General features: G+C 43.0%; 1 protein-coding gene across 6 annotated transcripts in view; it reads right to left on the bottom strand.

The window, feature by feature from the left end:
• CIT (citron rho-interacting serine/threonine kinase) overlaps positions 1-26,019 on the bottom strand; it is a 150,541-nt gene that overhangs the window by 14,182 nt on the left and 110,340 nt on the right. For 4 of the 6 annotated variants that reach the window (XM_075898126.2, XM_075898129.2, XM_089775209.1 and 1 more), the window contains 13 exons: positions 21,624-21,764; positions 21,286-21,393; positions 20,341-20,503; positions 19,934-20,098; positions 7,387-7,524; positions 6,605-6,785; positions 6,295-6,386; positions 5,855-5,959; positions 4,613-4,782; positions 3,444-3,524; positions 3,096-3,231; positions 1,439-1,578; positions 555-647 (listed from right to left, as the gene is read on the bottom strand). In XM_075898126.2, coding sequence (XP_075754241.1) covers positions 555-647; positions 1,439-1,578; positions 3,096-3,231; positions 3,444-3,524; positions 4,613-4,782; positions 5,855-5,959; positions 6,295-6,386; positions 6,605-6,785; positions 7,387-7,524; positions 19,934-20,098; positions 20,341-20,503; positions 21,286-21,393; positions 21,624-21,764 — 1,713 coding nt within the window. The remainder of the gene's footprint in view (positions 1-554; positions 648-1,438; positions 1,579-3,095; positions 3,232-3,443; positions 3,525-4,612; positions 4,783-5,854; positions 5,960-6,294; positions 6,387-6,604; positions 6,786-7,386; positions 7,525-19,933; positions 20,099-20,340; positions 20,504-21,285; positions 21,394-21,623; positions 21,765-26,019) is intronic. The other 2 variants (XM_089775208.1, XM_075898133.2) reach the window with 1 other exon arrangement.

Raw genomic sequence — 26,019 nt, 5'->3', positions numbered from 1 at the left:
TAAAAGTTTCTTTTCTACACTCAGACTCTGTGCTTGCGAGTGAGGAAGCATTGCCTCTCAGAGCACCCAGGGGTGCGTGAATTTTCAAAGCTATTGGGTGGGGGCTCGAGCCGGTTTTGTCAGATGGATGAAAAGGGACCCCTAGATATTGAACCTGGCCCCAGCTGCTGCCGGTGCTACCTGACAGAAGGGTTACACTTTAAATGACAGAATGAGGGTTTTTTCCCCAACAAAGTTGGTTAAAACTGAACCAATTAGGTTCTTTCAAGAATCAAGTATATTGGACACCTGCTTGGTTTCATCTCACTGCCACAGGTGGTAAGAAGCAAGTAAGGAAAAGTCCTGATGGCTTCATCCTTTAAGGCTTGAAGCATTATGTCCTCAAACATCAAGCATGAATGGACTCGATGGGCATATTCATTAAAAAGAAATTCAATCTTCCTCTTGCATGACATTCTAAGCTAAGATCCTACTGATACATTCACAGAACAATTTTACTGCTTTACTGGATTGTTACAAATATATGAACTACTGAGAAAAATCAATGAACTTGCCTTCCTGATGCAGAATTTGCTGAGGCTCTCATTATAACGCAAAACAACCACTTTGTTGGGCATGGCTGCACAGATGCAGAGTCCATTCTCAACCTACAGGAAAGTGAAAGAGATGGTTAGAGACAGCAATACAGAAGTTCACATGCAAGTTATGGAAAATATTTTGAACACATGAAAAACAGTGGAGGGAGGTACCTAGACACTGGCAGAGATGAGTGTGTAATATTTGTAATAGGAAAGAATGGTATAACTGCAGATGAGTGAAACAATGAAGAGTCTTTTCACACTCTTAAAGACAGAGTACACCTAAAATGCTTCTGTGATTTCTTTTGTAGTTTAAGCAAGTTTATTAAAAAATAGAGAGCTTTGAATAGAATGTTTCTATGAAGAGAGATAATGAACACAAATTAACCCAGGCAGGTTTGAATATGCATTTTAAATTGTGCTTTGAAATGAACGTTGCTCAACTTGTCTAGGATCTGAGTAATCTGCATGAGCAGTTCCTGTTGAAATCACCTGCAGTGGTCAAGTGTTTCATAATGAAATTAGCAAACACAATGAGCATTGTTGACTAACACAGCTGTGTGAGCAATTTACTACCTAGGAAAGGATTATCCTGCATTCACGAGCAAAGACAGAGGAATAAAAGATTCATTAATCATAAAAGCCTACAAATAGATACTCTTCTCTTCCCTTTTATTGCCCTTATTTGGAGAAAAATATGAAAAACAAGAATGTCATTCCTGCCTGTGCTGATAAAGGCTAGAAAAAAGATGATGATTTGATGAAGATTAAATCTGGGAAGCTCTTCGCCTATCTAATTGTGCCTGGGAGCCATAGATAAATTAAGGGACAACTCTGGGCATAAAGGAGCTATATCCTACCTTGCCAGCAGCAAAAAGGTGACATCCTTTGATAGCCTCAAAGATGTTTGGTGAGATATCCGGCTGGGCTGGGAGGTGAGACTGGGCTAGAGACTGCTTCACTTTCTTTACATCAACAAGACATAGAGCCCTTTCGTCTCCTGAAGACAGAAACAGTTACGCTTTTTCAATGTAAGGTAATCAAGCAGGGGGCCAATTTCACTCTTCAGGGCAAGAGCCTATTCTGTTACATAAGCAGCAGCTTCTCATTATGGATTTGTTACTGTGGTAACAGCTAAAGAACACTGTATAGGTAAAAAAAAAAACAACTCCATGTGAGAGAGGGCTTTAAAAAAGGAGTAATAAATACACCTGGGAAAATAAGCAGTGTCTCTTGGATGGTTACAATTTCTAATTATAGCTGGACAAAATTTCTATGTGTTGTTACATTAGCCAGGAGGGCTCCTCCTTTCCAAGTGAAAGATGCTCTGTCATTTCTGCCCGCACAAATTCATAGTGGAGCATCACAGTGCTAGTGTTAAGAAACACTTTGACCCATGTTGGAGTCCTGACAGTAATATCACCTTTTCAAAATCACATCAGGGTATTTTTGGTCTATAATGACTTTCTTTCTTACTAACTTGAAGTACTGTTTTAAAAGCTGGGGCAACTTAATATCATACAACACATTTTTGAAGCTTTTTTTGTTAATTGCCTTCAAACATGATACAGAAGGTGTAGACATTCAATTGTGCTATCTAGTTCTTTTAGTCAAAGGACCAAGAGCTAAGCATCACTCAAAAAGTACAATGCTCCAATTAGCATGCAGACCAAGGGACATAAAAAGCAGGAGACAAAAGGACTGCTAGTTATATCACATGGGCTAGGATTGTGGGATACTCTCTCAAAGCATTAGAGGGTCATCATGGCAATACAGATCCTAGGGCAGTGGTGCCCAACCTGTGGCCTTTCAGGACAATTGTTAAAAATGATGAAAAGAATGTTAAGAATTGAAAATGTACTCCCTGAAGTAGGCCTTGCAACTTTAAAACTATGCGTCTGCGTCAACTTTCTTCAGAGAGGAAATAGAAGACTCGACCACCCTGGACTGTTACTTACTGGGCAGCCTCCAGAGCAATTCCATTGTGTGCTGGGGGTATGCCCTACAGCTCTTATTCCCTCCCTGCTTTCACTGCTCAGCAGATAGCTGCAGAAACAGCAGGAGGATCTTGACTGGCTTTGCCTGAGCGTAAGAGAATGGCTCCTCTCCCCTGTACAGACCACCAGAGTGTCCAGGAGAGATGTGGGAATAAACAAATGTTTATGGGTGACTCCAGTGATGGCACTGAACCTGCACCTCTGCTAATCAGAACACTTTTATTTGGGTGCTAAAAATATAGATTAAGAAGCCTAACTTCAGAAACTCAGGTAAAAACAGAGAGCATGTGTAGGGATACTGTGAACATTACTACTTCATTCACTATTGTACACAAGAATCTGAGATGATTCTCTGATAAGCACCACAGAAAAAACATATATAAAAGTAGAGCGGAACTCAGGGAAAACAAGTTCCACTGACTTTGCATTGTATAGAATTTCCCCTTAACCGTCACAATCTAGAACATTTATCGGAAAACTTCCTCAAAAGCCAGAAGCTGCCATCTTTCTGCCATCATACCTGCTATCATGAGAAGCTTGTCCAGATCCTTTATGAGGTGAATTTGGAAAACAGCACCAAGTCCTGGAATGTGTGTTAAGGAATTTTTCAACACATTCAGGGCATAGAGACCTTCCTCTGTACCAACAAGTACAACCTATAAAGACAAAAATTGAATAGTCAGCACTGTATAAGAACAACACAGGAATGCTTCAAGACTAAATTTAACTCATGCACAATACCAGCCAATAGCAAATGGAATCTAACCACCTAGCAGAAAAGGCTCCTATTTAAAAGTCTGGATGCATATACTCCATTCATGCAAGGTATACAGTGACTAGTCTGAATGTTGTGCACAAGTGTCATCACCTGGTCACTGAAGGGCATTGTGCAATTTATATCCAAACGGTCTTCCCCCTCAAGCTTCAACAGAGAATTTCCAAGCAGCTTCTGTAAGTGACACAAAGAAAATTCAGTATGATTAACTAGGCAAACACAAATGAAACACTTACACAACGTTTAGCACAGACTCACAGTGACCTGCATTTTCCTCATCTCCTAGAAGAGCTAGCATGTACACTCACATCTCAAAACTTTAACACACATTATTGCTTCCAGATTCATGCTGCATTGATTGTAACTAAAACTAAATAATGTAACACTATCTGAATTGCAACTATCAACTGATGCGCAACATTCAGCCATGGAAAAGTAGAGTTGAGCAACATGAAATGTGTCTCAAACCTGTCAGGATCCTATCAGCAAAGATGAATAAGCTGCGACTTACCAAGACACAGCTATTATGAAACTGAGAACACAAGCATGCATGTCTCCCTATTTGAGCACAAACAGAAAGAAGTCTCTACACCAGCTACATCAATCTATTAGTAATACAGAAGTTAGCAGAAGTTTACTAGTTCATTATGGAGTGACACTGAGGTCCCATCATGAAACATACACATGCCAACACTTACTTGAACAAGGAACTTTTGAGAAGTGATAGAACTTAAGAAATCCTGGTGTGTCTTAGCCCTCATAAAGTGGTTATAAAAAGAAAATCAAAACTTTCCAAAAAGAAACGGCCAAACAATGTCATATTTGGGAAGTCAAGAGAGTTCTAATTAACATCCTGGACTACTGCTGCTAGTCAGATTTCCATTGTCTCCATAACCAAAATTTGAATATAAGATTCCAAAAAGTAAAATCTCCCTGTATTCAGAAGAGGTATAGGGCTTCAGGTTTGTTCTAAATGAAACAGCAGTGAGACTACTTAACTTCCTATTTTTGTCAGGAATAAACAGCTAACAAACCACAAAAGAGGAGGGAAAAAAAGCCTTTTTTTGAGATTTGCTCTGAGAGAAGGCATCAATCTCATTGTAAACCATCGTTCACAGTAATCCTACTACATGACATTAATGACAAATAATACTAACTAGTTTAATTTCATTTCAAATTCAGCACATCAGATACTAATAAAGAATATTTCAGAATGGTTCCTCCAAGAATGTTTTATTATGAGATAATCTATTTGTACTTACAGCATCAGCCTCAGCTTTTTCCCTGGAAACTCTCCCTCCTGCCACTATTGACTCCAAAGCAGTAACCCAGCGCTGCTTATCAGGGAACGTAGGTGCTAGTAGGTAGAGAGTCCTACCAGGCCAGCATGTAGTGTGCGGATGAGAATCCACCTTTAGTATATATGGCACATCTAAGGATTGCACAGAGAACAAAATGCTGATGAGCATATTGAACAATTTCACTTTTCTTAAATTAGCGTCTGTCATCCTTACGTCACCATAATAGGATGTCACCATAACAGGATTTTTACTGCTACAATTTATGCAATTAGCAAAGATGGACTTTTCCATTCCAGGCTGCAGACTAGCTATTAAAGCTTAAAAAATAGATAGCACTATGCATATGGTTTCCATCTTTCTGTCTGCTAAGTAAAGATTAACTATCACCCTTAATTCAGAGAGGAAGAGAAATGTCATCTACAATAGAGAAAGTCCTTTAAAAAAAATCCTATGACTGAAGAGATCCCTGATATTTATTTCTGCACTATTCCACAATGTATGCTTCCCAAAAGCAAGTCACTAAGTGATTTCTTCCATGTTTGTCTTGGTGAGAGCAGGGCTTAAGCAACACTAGAAGACAGTCTCCTTTTGTTATTCAATAATCTGTATTAAGAAACAGTTACATTCCTACTATTGATATCTGAACTCCATACCCTCTAATATTAAACCCAAGAGATACATGACCTTTAAATCAGTTCAATTACACATATACACAACCAATATTCTACATGTATTACTTCTTCTTCTTAGAGAATAACTGATTCCATTGTGTGTCATATTAATTTTAGTTAAAGGTTTATTGCTAGAACACTGCCAAGACATGCAAGTTGAAAATTCAGTTGGCTGAGGGCACAGAAGGAAGTAGACTATTTGAACTATGTTTAAAAGTGCTTTATAATAACTTTATAAAGCCACTCTAAGGTTTACCTCTATTTGAATGAAAGAGTACCTCATTCACAGTTCAACCATCAGGAGGGAAGCAATCAACTTTGTGGGTCCAACACTAAATGTCTGAACTATTCACAAGGCATGCCTAATTGAAATGGAGGTAACCTCAGAAAGATTTATGATGTTACAGAACAGTAGTTTAAAAGGTTAACTGCAGAATGACATCTGATCTACCACAGTTAACTGCTGGTGGATGCCAACTCAAACTCATGAATCAGTTGAAATCCATTCAACCTCAGCTGCACTGATTCTCACCTGTCTTTGCTGTATTTGTAAGTTCAGTAGCCCCTACAGCTCCATGAACAGTCACATCTCCATCGGGAAGGCACAGTTCAAACTCCTCCACAGGCCGCTGTCCAGCTTTTGGGAGAATGGGAAGGGACGTGAAAAATTAATGAGAACAAGACACAAAAAAAAACCCCAAAAAATAGTTGGAAAATAATGAAGAACTGGAATAAGGAAGTGGATAGCACACTGGCTTTTTCATACCTGGAGCACAAGGTTACTTCTAATATTTAAAGAATGAAATGCTAATAAAATCCTAAAGGGTGGGGGGGAACTAGTTCTGTCTTATTACACGCATCAGTTCAAATTAACAACAGCTAATGTGAACACATTAATTAGACCTCTCAATAAAATAAATAACGTCAAAAACCAGAAAAGACAAGTCTTATTTGTTGCAGGGGTCAAGTTACCTTCTCTGACTTCAGCATCATAAATTAGCACTTTAGTTCCTTCCAGGACAATGAATTTCCTGTCCCAGCCCTGCTGTCCACGCTTATTATTTCTGAAAACACAGCAAGCACAAAAGAACATCAGAGTTTCCATCAAGATTTTGAATTAAAGTGGTGAGCAAATCCCCATGAGATAAATTTCACAGGTAACACAAGATTGCAATGGCAAATATCAGAGAGAATTCAGAGAAATTGACTCATGGACTAGGATAATTTATGGTACAGTTCCATAAGCGCTACCACCTGCTCTGGCACAGACTCGTGCTTATACCTTGGCACCTTCATCCATCCTTCCAGACGTAAACTGCTGCTTGGCTCCTTCAGCTGCAAACCTGGTGAGTTCAGTTTGTCCCGACAGAAGGCTTCAGAAAAGTGTGTAGCATATTCTGCAGGCAGTCCACATGTAGCTGGCAAGCACGTTGAGCACTTTGGGTGACACATCACCTGGCATTCTGAGAGATTAAAACTTTATAAGAACATATAACAGAAAACATGGCCCAGTGCATTCAGCTTCCAAACTGTCACCCAGAGACACCTCTCTCCCCCTCCAACCATCTCAGATTCAGCCTAGTAGCCTCCTAATATTTTCAAATGTGGAGTTACTTTTCGTGTCTTATGAGATGCTGTCAATCTTTTTTGGCAGGGAACAAGTACCGGATGGTAAAGTCTCTGCTGGTGTGAAATATGTTATCAAATATTCTCCTGGACTAAGAAAGAAGCTGGAATGATTTCTCTAATTCTCACAAGCAGTGCTGGTCCAGAAAACAATATACTTTCCTGGTAGTCACACACTGTCCCAATTCCCAGATGTTTTTAGGAAGGCAAGAACAAAAGAACCACGGGATAGCTAGGAGAAGGACTCAGTCACCTGTCTTCCCAGATAGAGCCATCTCTTTTCACCGACATCCAGAAAATGTAATCAAGGCTGTTGGTGAAGAAGCTAACCTTACTCGCTGTTCAAGGATATGGGGATCTGTTCTGAAAGACTTGACGCGTTAACCCTCAATTTTAGCATTCAGTTGCTCTCCATTCAGTCACACACCCTGCTCTTACCAAGACACTTAGATGCTTGACGTCCAAAGTGCACAGTATCCAGACACACTGCACATTTTGTTGCTCTCATATTTAGCCCCACATTAAAACGGTGAGGGATATTGTGATGCATTCGCTCTTTCAGACGCCGACTGAACTCTGGAAGGGGGAAAACGTCACAGGAATAGACAAAAAGTATAACATGATGCATTGGCTGAAGGTCGAAACTAAATAATTTCAGAAATTGGTAGAAACAGACTGTACATTTTTAACAATGAGAAAAATTAACCAATGGAAACACTTACCAAAGTCATGGTGGATTCTGCACCAATGATAATTTTAAAATCAAGGCTGGATGTTTTTCTAAGTGACATGCCTAAGGAATTATTTTGGGAAAGTTCTATGGTCTATGTGATACATAAGGTCAGACTAGATGTCACAAAGGTCCCTTCTGGCTTTGGAATCTATGACTTTGAAAAATAACCTTACCATAGGTTTCAGCACTTTATACAATAAAGCCAAGGTAGCTAAAACTGACCATAAACCTTTAGTGAAAAGCAGCTGTTACAAACAAAACATATTTCTCTACTTTCAGTCAGTGAATATTAACCTATTGTAACATCTTAGTAGCTATCTTGTGGGCTGCATACCCTGTATAATATATATAGATCAAGAACAGACTACAGACTTGTAATAGCAAAGGACTTTAGTACAGTAAGGAACAACAATCAATTCAGTCAACTTTTAGGTCTTCATTTAGCTTCAATTCTCATAGCATGTAAACTGATCTCTTTATTGTGCTGCCAACAAATGAGTCTTTTAGCAAAGTTTCTCTCAATCTACCTATGCTAGAAACTGAACATGCTTTTCCCATATCAACTTCAGACACCAAGAATAGATTTCCCCAACTTCAGTACTGAGGACAATCTCGGCAATTGAACAAATCTTACTTGTCATGTTAAGTCCTTTCCCTGCTGCTTAGGTCTTCCCACTCTAACCATGCCCATCCTTTACCCATTATTGAGGATGTTTCTCCTTACATCTATGCAATCCCCACTTACAAAGCATAGTGCTCTTTTCACCTCTACTGGCTTATGAGTTTGAATCTCTGACAACCACTGGGCTAACAGACCTGAGTGTTTCAGCTTAGGCAGTAGAGCATATGGTTTTATTAGCCAGGGGTCTGAGATTTAGTCCCCATTTGTCATGGGCCATCCAAGACTTCTAATACCAATTCTCTCATATACAAGTGCACTTAGCCCCTTGATCTTCAATTACATCTTTCAATGCTGATCAGTTTCACCATGTATTTTCCAACCACATGCATTTCTTTCATCATTCCTTACTAATAAGGATCCAACTCGTCCAATACCTACCTTTTCATGCACCCTTCATGAGTTTCTCTCATGCTATTGCCATTCCTTTCTTTTTCTAAAGAATTATTTGCTCAACTGAAATGTGCTACAGCTGAAACAAGTAAAGGCATGCCAACCATGGAGAAAATATCCATACATTCTCTTGATCAAGACAGAATTGTAGCTGAGAAAGTGTAGTCTGCAGAGCAAAAAAACCCTACAATAACACTGTTTTGTGCTGAGGTAGGGCAGCATATCCCCTGTATGCCTCTCTATTTTATAAAGAACACTGTGCATTTTTAAGCAGCACAACATGGAACAACAGGACTGGACTTTTTATTGTCACTCTTTACTGAGACTAAAGGCACACACAAGTTAGCAAAAGAGACAATAACTCACCTTGTGCAGTAATTGATGTTCTTCAAGATGGTTGTCCCTGCGGATCCTCCACTGTAGGTGTTTTGGAGCTCTGCGCTTAATATTGGATATTTTCAGCAGCAGTGCCCCAAGTGTCAATGAGCATACGTGATGCTGTCTCACTGTGTTGAGAGCATGCAGGCGTACATGTCATCAACAGTCCCTCTGTTCCTTTTCTACCATGGAGAAATGTTAAGACTCCAAAGTAGAGGGGAAGAGGGAAGGTTGTGGAGCACCGACAGGGACAACTATCTCGAAGAACATCAGCTACTGCCTCTTCTTCTTCAAGGTGTGTCCCTGTGGATGGTCTACTATAGGGGACTAAGGAGCAGTATCCCAAGTACATGGAAGGCGTGGCTTCAGATGTGAGTCTGGGATGTACAATGTGTACTGTAGGCCAAATTAAATGTCTGGAGTGGCATATTTATATCATGCATAATGTTTGGTAAACATGTGCACTGAAGTCCACGTGCCTGCTTTGCATATTTCTGTAATTGGGACATTTTTTTAGAAATGCAGCGGATGTAGACACTGCTCTGAAAGGCCAAGTATATATATGATTGGTCATGGGAATGTTGTTTAATGAGTAGCATAGTTTGATGTATTTTGCAATCCATTTAGAAAGTTTCTGATTGGATATAACTTGATCTTTTGAACATTTTCCTAGAGTTTTCCTCTCAGTAGCTGATCGTCTAAACTGTTTAGTTCATTCTAGGTAAAGCGCAAGTGTTCAGCGAATGTCCAAAATATGGAGACGAGCAGCACTGGCATCCGCATGTGATTTGGGATAGAAGACAGATATGTATAAGGGTTGATTAATGTGGAATGCGAACAGGGGTTGCTAACAGGGAGTTTGGAGAGGGAATTCTCCAGGTAAAGGAGGAAGCTAATACAGGACCCCTGAGAGAAGTAGCTGTCTGTAGTGTGTGTTTGTGTTTGGGGTTTTCTTGCTGTATGCTGAGCTTGTGTTTGGCTGTTTGAGTTTTCCCCCCATGGAACGTGTGCTGTGGCTGGCAGGTGGAAACTGTGAGTTTCTAATCAGGGTTTGAAATCTAGAAGCCTCTGCTCATTGGCTGAGCCTTAATCAGGGGGAGGGGCTATTAGGTAATCCAGGGCTTTATAAAGGAGTGAATAAGCGACCCGGGAACTTGCAACCAGGGAGTTGGGAAGGGCGCAAGATACACTCGCCATTCTTTAAAATCCTTTCACTACACTCCTGCCTTTCAAGGAGGCATTTAATAACAACTGAGAAATCTCTCAGAAGGAAGGCAGGTATGGATGGTGATAGGTCTGCTGTTGTTACCTGCACAGCATGCGCCGTGTTTGTTTTCCTCCCAGATGAAAGAAGGGATTTCATATGCACTAAGTGCAAGTTGGTCACCATTTTTGAAGAAAAAATTAGAGGACCTGAGGCCCAAGTATCGACTCTACATTCCATCAGAGAGGATGAAGACTTCCTCAATAGAAGGCAGCGTTTAATCCTGCAGGCACAGCAGGCTGAAGAGCCTGTCAGGGCAGTACAGAACAAGGAAGAAAACCAATTCAGGTATTCCCCGTTCATGTAGAGGTACGTAACCGCTTTCAGGCTCTCTCCACAGGCAATGCGGTGAAGAATGCTTTGGCAGGGACCTCTCAGGGAAGAAATTAGAAAGGGAACATTATCTCCTGGAAGGCATGGGATGTGTAGTCCTAGAGATGGGGATTCCATGACCACCACTTCCAAAAGAAGACGAGAGATGGTAGTGGTCAAGAATTCCCTCCTAAGAGGGACTGAGTCATCCATATGCCGTCCAGACCTGCAGTCTCAAGAAGTGTGCTGCTTACCAGGAGCTCGCATTCACGATGTGACCAACAGTCTTCCAAAAGTGATTAAACCTTCGGATTGCTACCCCTTCCTGCTTTTCCATGTAGGAACTAATGATACAGCCAAGAATGACCTTCCCAAATGCAGGTCACAGCAGATTATGTAGCGCTGAGAAGAAGGATCAAGGAATTTGAAGCACAAGTGGTGTTCTCGTCCATCCTTCCGGTTAAAGGAAAAGGTCCAGATAGGGATTGTTGAATTGAGGAAGGAAATGCGTGGTTGCACAGGTGATGTCAGAGAGAGGGCTTTGGTTTTTTCTTCCATGGGACGCTGTTCACAAGGATTGTTAGGAAGAGATGGGATCCACCTAACCAAGAGAGGAAAGAGCATCTCTGTGGGCAGTTTTGCAAGCATAGTGAGGAGGGCTTTAAACTAGGTTTATTGGGGGTCAGTGACCAAATCCCTGAGAAAAGTGAGGAAGTCGGATACCGGAAAGAAACACAAGGAGAAGCGAGCAACAAAGGAGGACCCCTGACTCAAAAGGAAAAGTTAGGGCAATCAACTGGCTTTCTAAAGTGTCTGTACACAAATGTGAGAAGCCTGGGGAACAAACAGGAAGAATTAGAAGCCCTGGCCCAGTCACAGAACTATGATTTGATTGGAATAATGGATGACTTACATGACTGGAGAACTGTCATGGAAGGGTATAAACTGTTCAGGAGGAACAGGTGGAGAAGAAAAGGAGGAGGAGTTGCATTGTATGTAAGAGAGCAGTATGATTGCTCAGAGCTCCAGTATTTAGAGGGAGAAAATGCTGTTGAGAGTCTGTGGGTTAAGTTTATAGGTGGAAGCAACAGGGGTGATGTTATGGTTGGTGTCTGCTATAGCCTGCCGATCCGGTGGATGAGGTAGATGAGGCTTTCTTCAGACAAGTGAGAGAAGCTTCCAGATCAAAGGCCCTGGTTCTCATGGGAGACTTTAATCATCCTGAAATCCATTGGGAAACCAATACAGCAGGACACAGACAACCTAGGACATTTTTGGAGACTGTTGAGGATAACTTCTCGGTACAAGTGCTGAAGGAACCAATCAGGGGCCATGCGCAGCTTGACGTACTGCTCACAAATAGGGAGGAACTAGTAGGGGAAGTAGAGGTGGATGACAACCTGGGAAGCAGTGATCATGAGATGGTAGATTTCAGGATCCTGACCAAAGGAAGAAAGGAGAGTAGCAAAATACACACCCTGGATTTCAGAAAAGCAGACTTCTGACTCCCTCAGGGAACTAACATGACTTCCCTGGGATGCTAACATGAAGGGAAAAGGAGTCCAGGAGAGCTGGCAGTATTTTAAAGAAGCCTCATTAAAGGCACAGGAAGAAACCATCCTGATGTGCAGCAAAAAAACCAAATATGGTAAGCAACCAGATTGGCTTAGCGGGGAAATCCTTGGTGAGCTTAAACACAAAAAGGAAGCTTACAAGAAGTGAAAACTTGGACAGATGACTAGGGAGGAGTATAAATATATTGCTCGAGGATGCAGGGGAGTTGGAATGCATAATTGGAATTGCAGCTGGCAAAGGATGCAAAGGATAACAAGAAAGGTTTCTACAGGCATGTTAGCAATAAGAGGGTAATCAGAGAGGGTGTGGGGCCTTTACTGGATGAGGAAGGTAACCTAGTGACAGATGCTATGGAAAAAGCTGAAGTACTCAATGCTTTCTTTGCCTCTGTCTTCACAAACAAGATCAGTTCCCAGACGAATGCACTAGGCGCAACGCAGTATGGGAAGGAGGTGGACAGCCCTTGGTGGGGAAAGAACAAGTTAGTAACTATTTAGAAAAGCTAAACATGCACAAATCCATGGGTCCGGATTTAATGCATCTGAGGGTACTGAGGGAATTGGCAAATGTCATTGAGAAGCCTTTGGCCAGTATCTTTGAAAACTCATGGAGACTGGGAGAGATCCCAGATGATTGGAAAAAGGCACATGTAGTGCCCATCTTTAAAAAAGAGAAGAAGGACAGTCCAGGGAACTACAGACCAGTTAGCCTTACTTCAGTCCCTGGAAAAATAATGGAGGGGATCATCAAGAAATCCATTTTGAAGCACTTGGAAGAGGGGAAGTGATCAGGAATAGTCAACATGGATTCACGAAGGGCAAGTCGTGCCTGACCAATCTGATTAGCTTCTATGATGAGGTAAGTGGCTCTGTGGATATGGGAAATTAAGTGGACGTGACATATCTTGACTTTAGCAAAGCTTTTGATACAGTCTCCCATAATATTCCTGCTAGGAAGTTAAGGGAATATGGATTGGATAAATGGACTGTACGATGGATAGAAGATGGATAGATAAATGGACTGTAGATGGCTAGACTGTCGGGCCCAATGGGTAGTGATCAACAGCTCAATGTCAGATTGGTGGGCAGTTTCTAGTGAAGTGCCCCAATGATCTGTTCTAGCAATGGTTTTGTTCAATCTTTATTAATGACCTGGATGAGGGGACAGATTGCACCCTCAGCAAGTTCACAGATGACACTAAGCTGGGGGAGAGGTAGATACACTGAAGGGCAGGGATAGGGCCCAGAGTGACCTGGACAGATTAGAGGATTGGGCCAAAAGAAATCTGATGAGGTTCAACAAGGACAAGTGCAGAGTCCTGCACTTGGGACGGAAGAATCCCAAGCACTGTTACAGGCTGGGGACTGAATGGCTAGGTAGTAGTTCTGCAGAAAAGGACCTGGGGATTACAATAGATGAGAAGCTGGATGAGAGTCAACAGTATGCCCTTGTAGCCAAGAAGGCTAATGGCATATTAGGGTGCATTAGGAGGAGCACTGCCAGCAGATCCAGATAAGTGATTATTCTCCTTTATTCGGCTTTGGTGAGGCCACATCTGGAATAGTGTGTCCAGTTCTGCCCTCCCCCCCCCCCCCCCCGCCCCACTATAAAAAGGATGTGGACGCATTGGAGATGGTCCAGCGGAGGGCGACCAAAATGATTAGGGGGCTGGAGCATATGACCTATGAGCAGAGACTGAAGGATTTGAGTTTGTTTAGTCTGAAGAAGAGAAGAGTGAGGGGGGATTTGATAGCAGCCTTCAATTACCTGAAGGAAGGTTCCAAAGAGGATGGAGAGAGGCTGTTCTCAGTAGTGACAGATGGCAGAACAAGGAGCAATGGTCTCAAGTTACAGTGGGAGAAGTCTAGGTTGGATATTAGGAAAAATTATTTCGATAGGCGGGTGGTGAAGCACTTGAATGGGTTACTTAGGGAAGTAGTGGAGTCTCCATCCCTAGAGGTTTTTAAGTCTTGGCTTGACAAAGTAAGCTGGGTTGATTTAGTTGGGATTGGTCCTGCCTTGGGCAGAGGGCTGGACTTGATGACTTCCTAAAGTCTCTTCCAGCTCTATGATTCTATGATTTTATGAATGCTAATACAATTTTGGGAAGGAATTTTGTATGAGATCTGAGAATTACTTTATCTTTGAGGAAAATAGCATAAAGGAGGATCTTCCATAAGTGTAGATAGGCAACCTTCAGGCGTAACAATGAACATGTGGCCAAGGGTTTGAAAAGTTGCCATGGCAGGGATCTGAGGACAAGATAAAGGTCCCACCAAGGAGGTGTTTTTTTCATAGAAGTAAAAGCACTGTTCAGTCCTTTTAAAAATCATTTCAGAGTTGGATGCCCAAAGACTGCATGGTTGTCTATGGGAGAATGCTTACGTGAAATTACAGTGAGATGCACTCTGATGAAAGCATTAGTGAGGCCCTGCTTTTTTAGAGAAATTAAATCATCCAGAACTTTGGGGAGAGGCACCAAATTAGGGAGCACAGAATGTTTTGCTGCACATAGTCAAAAACAGTGCCATTTTTGTCAATATGTGCATGTAGTGCTTTGTTTCCGGCTATTAATGATTACTTGTTTAACCTCTTCTGAATAGGTTAAATCTGTTGCAGTTAGCCCCTTCAGTAACCAGCCTCGAGATGCAGACGCTAGATGTCTGGATGGAGTAGAAGGTCTGAGTCCTGTGAGACAAGATTTGGAATGTCTGGAAGTAGGAGAGGAAGAGCTATGGCCATCTGAGCTAGGTAAGGAAACCATATTTGTCTCAACCATGAAGGTGCCATTAAAATTATTCAAGCCTTATCCTGTTTGATTTTTATGCGGACTTCGTTGAAAGTGGAATGAGTGGAAAGGCATACATGAGGGGGTAGTTGCACTTGAGTAAGAGAGCAAGTCCTTTGGAATTTTTCCTAGACCAGTTCTGGAGAAATATTTGGGACATTATGAGTTGTGGTATGTCATGAATAAGCCTACTTCTGGAAAGCCTCATGATTGGAATGTGTGATGTATGACCTGTGTGTGAATCTCCCACTTGTGTTTTTGAAGAAAATGTCTGCTTAGGTAGACTGCAGTAGTGTTCTGATGACCTGGAAGGTGGGCTGCAGAGATGTCCACCTGATTTCTCGTGCACCAATTCCAAAGGGCGATGACCTCTCCGCATAGGTGGTACAATCATGCTCCTCCTTAGTGATTTTCATAAAATATACAGATTGTGTTGGCCGTAAGAATCCTTATTGATTTGTTGTGGATCAGCGGGAGGAAGTATTTGCACTCTTGTCTGATCGTGCAGGGCTCGAGTACACTGATGTGGGATGATATTTTCTTGGGTGATCATCATCCCTGAATGATGTGGTTGCTGGTGTGCACGCCTCCTCCCTCCAGAGATGCGTCTGTAGTGATCATGAATGAAGGAGAGGTTGGAAAGTTTGGTTGGAAAGATACTCCTGCACGTAGGTTTTGTGGTGGTAGCCACCATTCTAGAGAGTGTTTTAGGCTGTTTGGAATGGTGAGGGACCTCCCTAGATGGTGTCTGTGAGAATGAAAGAATGTGTGGAGCCATCCTTGGAGACAACGCATGTGTAGTCTGACCAGTTTCACTATGTAAGTTGTCCATGATGGATAGGGCCATTGAGCCTATATACAGTCCAGAGTTGCTCCTATAAATTCCAATTGTTGAGTTGGGAGTAGGTGAGATTTTTGTTTATCTGAAACCCCAGAGCAGTGAATAAACTTATTGTGAGATCAGTATAAAGTGTTGCCACCGGTAGCGCAGAGCCGCTATTAGACAGTTGTCTAGACAGGGAAAATCATTACTCCTGATTTTTTTAGGTGTGCAATTGCCATTGACAGCACCTTTGAAATACTCACAGGACTGTTGCTAAGATGAATGGTAGTGGTAATCTTGTAAATTGAAACCAATTTCCTTTTTCTAATGCTGGGATTATTTTTGCTACTGTGACCACTGTGAAGTGTTGCTTCCTTAGGAATTTGTTTAGATGTTGTAAATCTAAAATGGGCCCCCAATTCCTGTTTTTGGGGGGTTAGAAAGTAGCAAGAATAGAATCCCTTTCTCCTGTGTTGAGTTGGTACCTACTCTATGGCTCCTTGGCAAAGGAGGTTATATATCTCCTGTTGTAAGAGCATCTCGTGGGAAGAGGTATAGGAAAGGGGGTTGCATGGGGGCAGAGAGAGAGATAGAAAGGGAATGCAGTAACCATGTGAGATTATTTCCCAGCACCTCTTTGTAATATGGGTCCAGGTTAGATAGAATGGAATCAAGCTGTGGTAATTGTAATCCCGTCGTGCAGAAGGTGTCGAACCCTTGATCAATATTTCAGAACAAATGATGCAATGTAGATGGTTGGGATGTCTTGGATTTGCCTCCTGTGGGGCTGTTTCTGTCTGCGTCTCTGGTCATAGCCCCTTTGTTGTGAGGTATAGGTTGAGGGTTGGGTACAGTTTTTGGGCTGTGGCACATACATCCTCAGGGTTTTAAGAGTTACCCTAGAATCCTTTAATGTGTGTAGTGATGCATCTTGATTAGTAGAAAAGTTTCTGTCCTTCAAAAGGTAAATCCTCTATTGTTGTTTGTACTTTTTTAGGAAACCCCAAGAATTGAAGCCAAGATGTCTACACATTACAATGATGGTCACCAGTGATCTGGACACAGTATCTGCAGTCGAGAGAAGCTTGGAGAGCTGTTTTTGCTATCAATGAGCCCTCGTCTAAATTAGCCTTGTATGCATCTCTATTTTCTAATGGTAACTGGTCAGTAAAGATGCTAATTTTTTCAAAGAGCTTGTGTGTATATTTTGCTAGAAGAGCAGAGTAATTGGCAATGCGGAACTGTAGCGAGGCAGAAGAATATGCTTTTCTTCCAAAAATACCCAATCTCTTCCTGTCTTTATCATATGGAGTTGACTTGTATTGCGTCTGCTTTCTTCAATTATGCACTGTTTATACAACCAATGAATTTGGAGTTGGGTCCAAGAAAAGGAATTTGGCCCCATTAGTGGAAATGTAATATTTACGGTCTGCTCTTCTGGAAGAAGATGGGATGCAGGCAGAGGTTTGCCAAATCATCTTTGCAGGGTCCATAATTGCCTCGTTTAGTGGTAAAGCTATCTTTGAGGAAGTGGAAGCTTGTAGAATGTCTGTGAGCTTGTGCTGAACTTCAGACACCTCTACAAATGAGATACGTAGCAAGTTAGCTACTCACTTCAAAAGGTCCTGGAAAGATCTGACGTCATCTCCAGCAGTTGGTGCTGGAGGCATAATAGTCTAATCCGTTGAAGACAAAGACAAATGGGTTGGAGGCATTGCATCTTTTTGGATGTCCTCTGTATTCTCCAGGTCCTCTTGAGTTGTCTCAAAGTGGGTGTGAGAAGGATTGAGGGGGGACATGATAGCAGTTTTCAGGTACCTAAAAGGGTGTCAGGAGGAGGGAGAAAACTTGTTCATCTTGGCCTCTGAGGATAGAACAAGAAGCAATGGGCTTAAACTGCAGCAAGGGAGATTTAGGTTGGATATTAGGAAAAAGTTCCTAACTGTCAGGAAGGTCAAACACTGGAATAAATTGCCCAGGGAGGTTGTGGAATCTCCATCTCTGGAGATATTTAAGAGTAGCTTAGATAAATGTCTATCAGGGATGGTCTAGACAGTACTGGTTCCTGCCATGAGGGCAGGGGACTGAACACGACGACCTCTGGAGGTCCCTTCCAGTTCTAGTATTCTATGATTCAATACTGTGTCTGGGCGGAGGGTGGCGGCTGTGATATTGAAGGAACCATCCCAGGGTGTGCTGTAATTTGAGCTCTATATAGTGTCCATGGAACCCATCCTTGACAAGTCATTGGGAAGGGAACTGGTGGAAACCGAGGGAATGGTTGCCAGATTTGCCCCTGGGCTTGTGGTTATTGGAGATGAGTAGAGAGGTGAAAAGGAAATGTCTTCCGTATCTTCCTTGTTTAAAAAGGGAGGAGTAAAGCTGGATGAAGTTGCCAATCTGGTAGGTTCCTGAAGCATGGGCGTGCCGTCAGTACCAAAGAGAGGAGAACCTGGTACTGAAGCTATCATTGGATCTTCATGAGTCATGAGAAGACATGGTACCGTGGATGTCAGTACCGGGGCCAGTAAGGGGCCCATCTCCACATGCCTCGTTGGTACTGGTTTGGCAAGAGTCTGCACTGCATATTTCGTAGGTCCCACCACTGTGGTGATGTGCATCACCATCAGTGCCAAAGCAGTCTTTTTAGCCCCTGAAGATGAAGCTGCCCAGGTGTGAGATTGTTTAGAAGTTGGAGCTCCTTGGGACTTCTCAGTACCAGACGTGCCCAGAGCCTGTCAGTCCGATTAGGACAGAGCCATCGGTACCAAGACAGGTTTATGTGTTATAAACACCCTTTTTGAAGGGAGTTCAGAGCCAGGTGAAGTAAGCTTTTTTCACTTGATTTTTTTTTTTTTTTAGTGCGAGAGTCCTGAGGTGCAAGACAGGCACTCTGTTCTAAGGCCACAGTTAGAGATCCCTGAGGAGGTGGTGAATGGGACTCAGGCGCCAAAGCTAGTCTGACCGACTTTTCCATAAAGAAGAGCTTTAGTTGGAAGTCCTGAGCCTTCAGACACATCGTAGATAGTTTTTTGCAGTGATGGCATTTCTGTGGTATATGATCCTCCTCCAGGCATCTAATGCATTGAGCATGGCCATCAGGGATGGGGATGGAAAGCCTACATCTTTTGAAACTAGGTAAACCCGGCATACCGGTGGTCCAGCGTAGAGGGTTAAGCACAGGAAAGGTAAAGAAAAAAAATGTTAAAGTTAAAATAAAAGTTATGAGGTACCCAGGTAAGTAAATAATAACTGAGAAAGGAAATAGGAATTTATATCTTATCTGAAGAATGAAGCTGCAGAGGGAGACTGCGTTCCCACCTAAGTGTAGGGTGAGGGTTTATTGATGATACATATGCCTGCATGCTTGCTACGCAGCAAGATGGAACTGTGCATGCACATCAGCACCTGGAGTCCTGCTGCTGAAAATATCCAATTATAAGCATAGGGTACCAAATCACCTACACTGGAGCACCCACAGGGCCACTCCTCTAAGATTGCATTTTTTCCCATATGTTTATTTCACAGCTCTTTGAGTCTAGCCAATTTCACTATCTCTTAGAGAAAGCATTCTGTGCTGAAAAACATCTACTAAACATTAACAAGGGAGCAGAAAAACCTGTCAAAGTTAATTCCAGACACACTATTTAGAGGATAGATTTCTTTCAATTCAATCAATTAAAAAAACTCAAGAGGACAGAAAGCCTTTAATTAAGTTTTATAAATTAACTGGTGTTGAAATTTCATTCAAGCAAAGATTTAGACTGCAAAATGAGAGCAAGAAGGAATATCTTCTATTGTGACTGGAGTTTTTATAAAACATTTCTCTCTCACAAACAGGCAACAGAAACTCTTTCCCTCATACAAATTAGACTCTAATTTCCCTCACACTAGCTTCCAAGTCTGCTGTCTAGAACTCGCCAATACTTGTGAATGTGTCATTATAGACACTTGCATGAAAAGAGAAAAGGTAGGTTTTGAAAAGGGGAATGAATATTCTGAATATGGACAGATAACTTCATACTCCCTTTCAGACTTACCCTCTGGGGTTGAGGACTCCTTTCTGCGACTTGAAGGCGGGGCAAGCAGGCTGATGGGAGTTGGTTGATGCTCTGGGGAACGCACTATAGCAGACATGATGATCTGCTGTCTGGCTGTGGCTGGAGTGGATGGATGAGCGTGGTCTGCTATTTTCCGATGCGCCGCTACAGAGACAAACACAACTTATTAACTCCTTCAGTATGAGTTTAATTCCCAGCAGTGGTTCTATGTAACCATTCAAGGGTTACAATGTGCAGAAAATACGTAGCCCTAATGCATCTTCAAAGCAGCAGACAAAGTAGGAAATAGACAGCAATTTTACTGTTACAGAGACACGTAATTTAAGGCAAGTTTTGGGGCCAAAATGTCTCTTCTCCAGATTCAACTTTTCTGTTACCCCCCCTACCTTCTTCTCGAGCAGATCTGAGTTCAATGCGTGTTTTCTGTAGAGCCTCCTCCAGCTCAGCAGAACGAGCCTTCTCCTTCTCCAATGCCACTTTCAGCTCATTGTATTGCAGGGGAACCTGTGTGGGTAAAGAAGGGTCCTCTTTCCGCCGACTAAACAGGCCCTAGCAACAGAAACACACAGACAACTCCTAACTCCTAGTAAGAGATGATTTAAACTAGGCAAAGGGAAAACTAGCTAACTAGAGGCCAGAGGGCCTAGTGGTAATTATGCTGCATGAAAGGATGGACTTTTAACTGAATATGAAGATAAAAATGTTGGGAGCTTTATTTGAATTTGAAAGCGATGTACATTTACTGTATAATACCAGCAATACCTTCTAATTTGTAGAGCATCTAACAGAGGGTCTCGATTTGTGTTAATGTGAAATAAGCCTCAACACGCGACACACATCAACATTTAACAAGCTGTTATAGATTAAATGGCTTAATTTAACCACACTGGGTCACAGAGAGGTCTTGGGGCAAAGCTAGGAATAGGACTCCTGACTGCCTATCCTATGCTTTCACTAAAAGATCAACCTTTCCTGGTTCTAACACATTCACATATACTTACCCTTTTAAAAACTTGTTCATACATTTTCATTACGAAAATGGGGAAAGTTCATACTTCCCCAGCTGTTGCAGTGGTTTAATTACTGGGCTGCAACATGGCTCAGTGTGGAAACAAAAATACTGAAAGGCCACAAGGAAGACATGTTGCCAGGTAAAGCTCTGTTCAGTCATGTATAATGTTTCTTAAGTTGGGATGTGTTTGTGTTATGTAGTAAGGATAAAAATAAAAATGTGTTTTGAATATATGATAAATAACTAAATAACAAAGACTTCCGTCATTTAACTCCATGGCCAGTTTTCTGAATCTGCCTCCCAAATCTTTGTAACCCACCTTTTTCTTTTTGGCTGGCTGGTCCATCTTTGCTTGCAAGAAGTCAATTAGTTTGGTTTGCTGAGAAATAGTGCCCTCCATTTTCACCTTCTCATGGGAATAGAGAACCTGTGAGCCAGACAAAAACAGAAAATTAACCTCAGGAATATAGATACAGCAGCAAAACAATCAGAGATGAGACAGTGTAGAAGACTGAGCAGAAAGTCAAACATTCAAGCAGACCTGACTTTATCTAGTAGAAGGAAATGGCACAAAACAAGCACACAGCCACGTTCAGAAAACCACACTTAAGATATTTGCCACAGTATCCCTTTTGCTTTCCCCTTACTGATCCCCACCTGAATGTTTTCCAACTGATACTCCAGGTCACTCCTTTCAGTCTTCAAAAGATCTGCTCGATCCAGAGCTTCTTGCAGTCCTTGTGTCAGGCGGAAGATGTGGTTTTTTTGCAGATCCATTTGCTGCTGCAGTTTTGCCTGCTATTAACGGAAAAACAAAGACCAAAGACTTGGTTACTAAGCTTTTAAATATTAATATTTCTTGTAGCATAAGTGTTTTCTTAGAACTTAAAATTAAACATTCGTTTATATTCTAGCTCAAATATTAATTTCCCCTACTTATAAAATCACAGAATCTTTCCTTCCTCCCAAAATACAATATTATCTAGTGGTATACCATTGATTTGCACGTCCATAGATGCTATCTTCTTTAATTTATATACAGTCCGACAGACCCAAACCAGCTGGCTACCACACTCTAAGGGAGGGCAGGTAGGCTGGGCTCTGAGTAAACAAGAGCAAGCTTACTACAACATAATCAGGCAAGCACCTGGAGCCAATTAAGAGCTTGCCAGAAAGAGCAGGCTAATCAGAGCATCTGCAGCCCATTAAGGCCTGCTGGGCTTGTTTATAAGGTCTCCCTGCAAGGAAGGCAGAAGCCCAAAAGAGATGTACTGAGCAACAACTGAGGACTACGAGCAAGGCAGAGAGTTGTGAAGGAGCAGGACAGACTTGCTCAGATTCCAGAGGAAAGGTATTGGAAGGAATCATTTGGGGAAATGGTCCAGGGAATAAGCTGCCAGACTGGGAGCTGAATAAACCCTGTCTGTTGCTGCTGCCTTAGGGTCCCTGGGCCAGAACCTGGACTAGTAGATGGGCCTGTTTTCCCCCCAACTCTCCCCACATCACTACAGAGTTTCCCCCTGAGAGGGGAGACCAGGACTACAGAGGGGTTTTCACCCCAAACTGTGGACTAGCCTATAATTCATATGACTCAGAAGGTTGTGATCCCTGCCTCTAGAAAAGAAGAGGCTGTGGACGGTCACTTCGAGACTCTGAGGGAAATGCTATCTGCCAAAAGCACAGGACCTTTGGGGCATAACCAGAGCTTTGACACATTTACATACACGGATACACACAGTGGTCATTTGTTTTGTTTAGTTTTTGGAAAGCTTATATCTACTAGCTTAATTAGTGAGAAAGACAGCAACATCAAGAATTTCTGGATGTCAGTTTTCCTAGCCTTTCATTCAGACACCAAAATCTATCTCAAACATTTCCCCGTAAGAAATACCTTTCTTAGAAACAAGGGCAAGTATCTGCATCTTTGTTTTACAAAGTACTCAGGTCTTGGTCTCTGACCTGTGGCAGAAGGAGCTAGGTATGAATCACCTATGCTTCCCTTCTTCTGGCATCTGCAAGCCATCTTTCCTCGCAACCAACCAAAGCATGCAGAGCCACCAAAACTCCAAGGCCATGATGAGGCAAAACCCCAAACACCCTAACTGTGACTGATGAGGCTAACCACCTTTCTGCAAAGTATAAGCCACCACATCATGTTAATTTACTATTCACAGCAACCTTAAATAATAGGTTATCAACATGGATCTTTAGCATCAACTCTGAATTTCCTGGCTTCAATTAAAACTTGTATAACTATTTCTGAAGTTTTGTACTGTGGAGCCTTCCACTAACATTTTTATAATATTGTAGAGAATCAACAAGTATAGTGCTTTGGCCGCGTGACAGGGCATCCCAAGGACAAAACCAAGAATAGCTGCAGACGTTGGAGGACAATCCGAGAGTCAGTGGGAACGCGCGTGATCAAGAGTCCTGAGCCAACAATAATAACATCTGCCCGAGTCAACAACCTCCGAGAATGCTGTGTTGGGACTGTGAAAAAGCACAGTTTGTGAAAAGCAGGATGTGGACTTTTGGGAAGTTGAGAGGGTATAAAGATAGTTGTAACCTTGCAATAAAATGATTTCGTGCTTGCACCGGCCGGAGTCCGTGCCTTCATACACCACAAATGGCGCCCGAACAGGGCTTGAAGTGAACGAGTGATTTGAACCGGTGGTGTATCCGCGGCTGGACGGAAGATAAGCTGTTGAGAGGAGCTCCCAAAATTACTGACATCACCATTCGCAGGACGAACAGGTGAGCAGCCGCGGACAGAATAACAGTATGGGGCAGTCTGCCATGAAAGAGCAAAAACTGCAGCTTGAGATCTTGCAGCGCATTGTGAAGGAACAGGGGTTTAAGGTTTCCCCTGTACAGCTGGTTCAGCTGTTGGTTTGGATACGAGACCATTGCCCGTGGTTCCCGGAAGGGGGTTCTTATGATTTGACCTTCTGGGAGAAGGTGGGCAAGGAATTGAGAACCTCTGAACATCTTGCATTATCCCTCCCAAAAGGGATCATAGTAACGTGGCGAACTGTTTATACAGCCATACGGGCATTGCATCCCGCCGAGCGGGTCCTGAAGGAAGCGTCGGCAACATTTGATCCCATATCAGGACCCAGGGGATCCCTCATCCCCTGCCCCGAAACCTCCCAGGGAGGATTGTGAGCCAGTGTACGCCACGGACCCGGTCTCCCCAGAGCCTGGGGACTTGTGCCTTGGCCATGAGGACAGTGAATCTGAGGACAGCGGGCCCGAGGACCCCTTTGACACAGGGACGGCGGCGGTCAGCGTAGGACCTGACTCGTACCCGTCGCTCAAGCCCGTCAAGGCCCTGGCGGCATCTGCGCCGACGGCAGAGCAAATTTTACAGGCTCAGAGGCTACGAGCTGTTTCTCGGTCCTCAATTGTAGCCCCTCCGCCATTTGCCCCAGCATTAGCTCTCGCTTCTTCATACAGGTCCGCAAGCCACACGGTCACTCCATATGGGCCCCCCTTGGCGGCACCCTCGCATAATGAACAGGCAGGGGTTTTATCTGAATGCCGACGTGAGGCTCTTTGGCGAGGAGATGTGCAGCTTCTACAAGCTTTTCCAATTGTATATGCGCCCCAACGGCCCGCCCAACATGAGGCTTTGCCATATGAACTCGTAAAAGAGTTGCGCAAATCTGTGAAGGATTATGGGTTACAGTCTTCTTATACGATGAATTTGGTTGTGGCTATTTCAGAATCATATGTTATGGCCCCTCATGATTGGCGCGCGCTATTACGCCTGATACTTAGCCCGGCGCAGTATGCAGTTTGGGACACCGAGTATCTTGACGGTGTTACATCGCAAGTTATGGATAATATTACCAATGGGGTAAATGTTGGCATGGATGAACTTATAGGGCAGGGTCAATATGCTACTCCCCAGGCTCAGGCTCAGATGAATCGCTTGGTATTTACACAAGCCACATCGCTGACCCTTCGAGTCTTACGACAGGTCCCTGATGCGGGCCGAAGGGACACATCTTTTGCTACGGTCCACCAGGGCCCCCAGGAACCCTAAGTGTCATTTTTGGATAGGCTCCAAACCGCCACCAACAGGCCATTATAGACCATTATATGGACGACATTCTTTTTGCCACCGCTGATCAAGCAGCCCTACAGGCTTTATATGATTTGGCTTCTCAACTGTTGCGACGATATGGATTGTGTATCGCTGAGGAGAAAGTTCAAGCTGTGCCCCCTTGGAGATATCTGGGGTGGAAACTTTATGAGTCTGAGATCTGCCCGCAGCCGTTGAAAAGTGCCACGTCCATCACCACTTTAAATGATCTACAGAAACTTTTAGGCACTATCAATTGGATTTGGCCAACCTTGGGGGTCACTACAGAAGAATTGTCTCCATTGTTCCAACTTTTGAGGGGCGACTCTGATTTGTCCTCGCCTCGTGCTTTAACACCCAAAGCTGTGGCCGCGTTACAGCGCATAGCGGAAAAAATACAGACGGCCTTTGGTCACCGCTGAGATGCGTACCTTCCAATTCGACTGTTTTTAATCTACCACACGTTTCAGCCTTATGCATTGATTGGCCAGTGGGACAACAGTCCCGTGTCCCCAAACTTATCTTTGCGCACCTTGGAGTGGCTTTTTCTTCCGCACTCCTTTTCAAAAACGGTTACCACGGCAACGGATATGCTGGCTCGTCTAATCTCTCAGGGTCATGTCCGTTGCCAACAACTCACCGGAGCGGATCCTTCTGTCCTTCATATTCCTGTGACACGCACTGATTTTGATTTTTGGCTGTCTCAAAGCCTTAGTTTACAGATTGCGCTGGCCGATTACTTGGGGCGGATCAAGTACACCTTGCCATGCCATCAGCTATTACAATCTTTGCCACAACTGCCTCTGCAGGCCCGGACCATGCTTTCTCACATCCCCCTCCCTGACGCACGCACTGTATTTGTTGATGGCTCAGGGAACACTGGCAAGGCCGTAGTTGTGTGGAGGGACGGCGATGATGCCCCCTGGAACTCGGACATTTTCCGTGTGCAAGGCTCAACCCAAATTG

This window comes from Pelodiscus sinensis, chromosome Z (genome assembly GCF_052426305.1).
Source record: "Pelodiscus sinensis isolate ZL-2025 chromosome Z, ASM5242630v1, whole genome shotgun sequence".
Taxonomy (NCBI): Eukaryota; Metazoa; Chordata; order Testudines; family Trionychidae; genus Pelodiscus; species Pelodiscus sinensis.
This window is presented reverse-complemented; position numbering and strand designations above follow the sequence as displayed.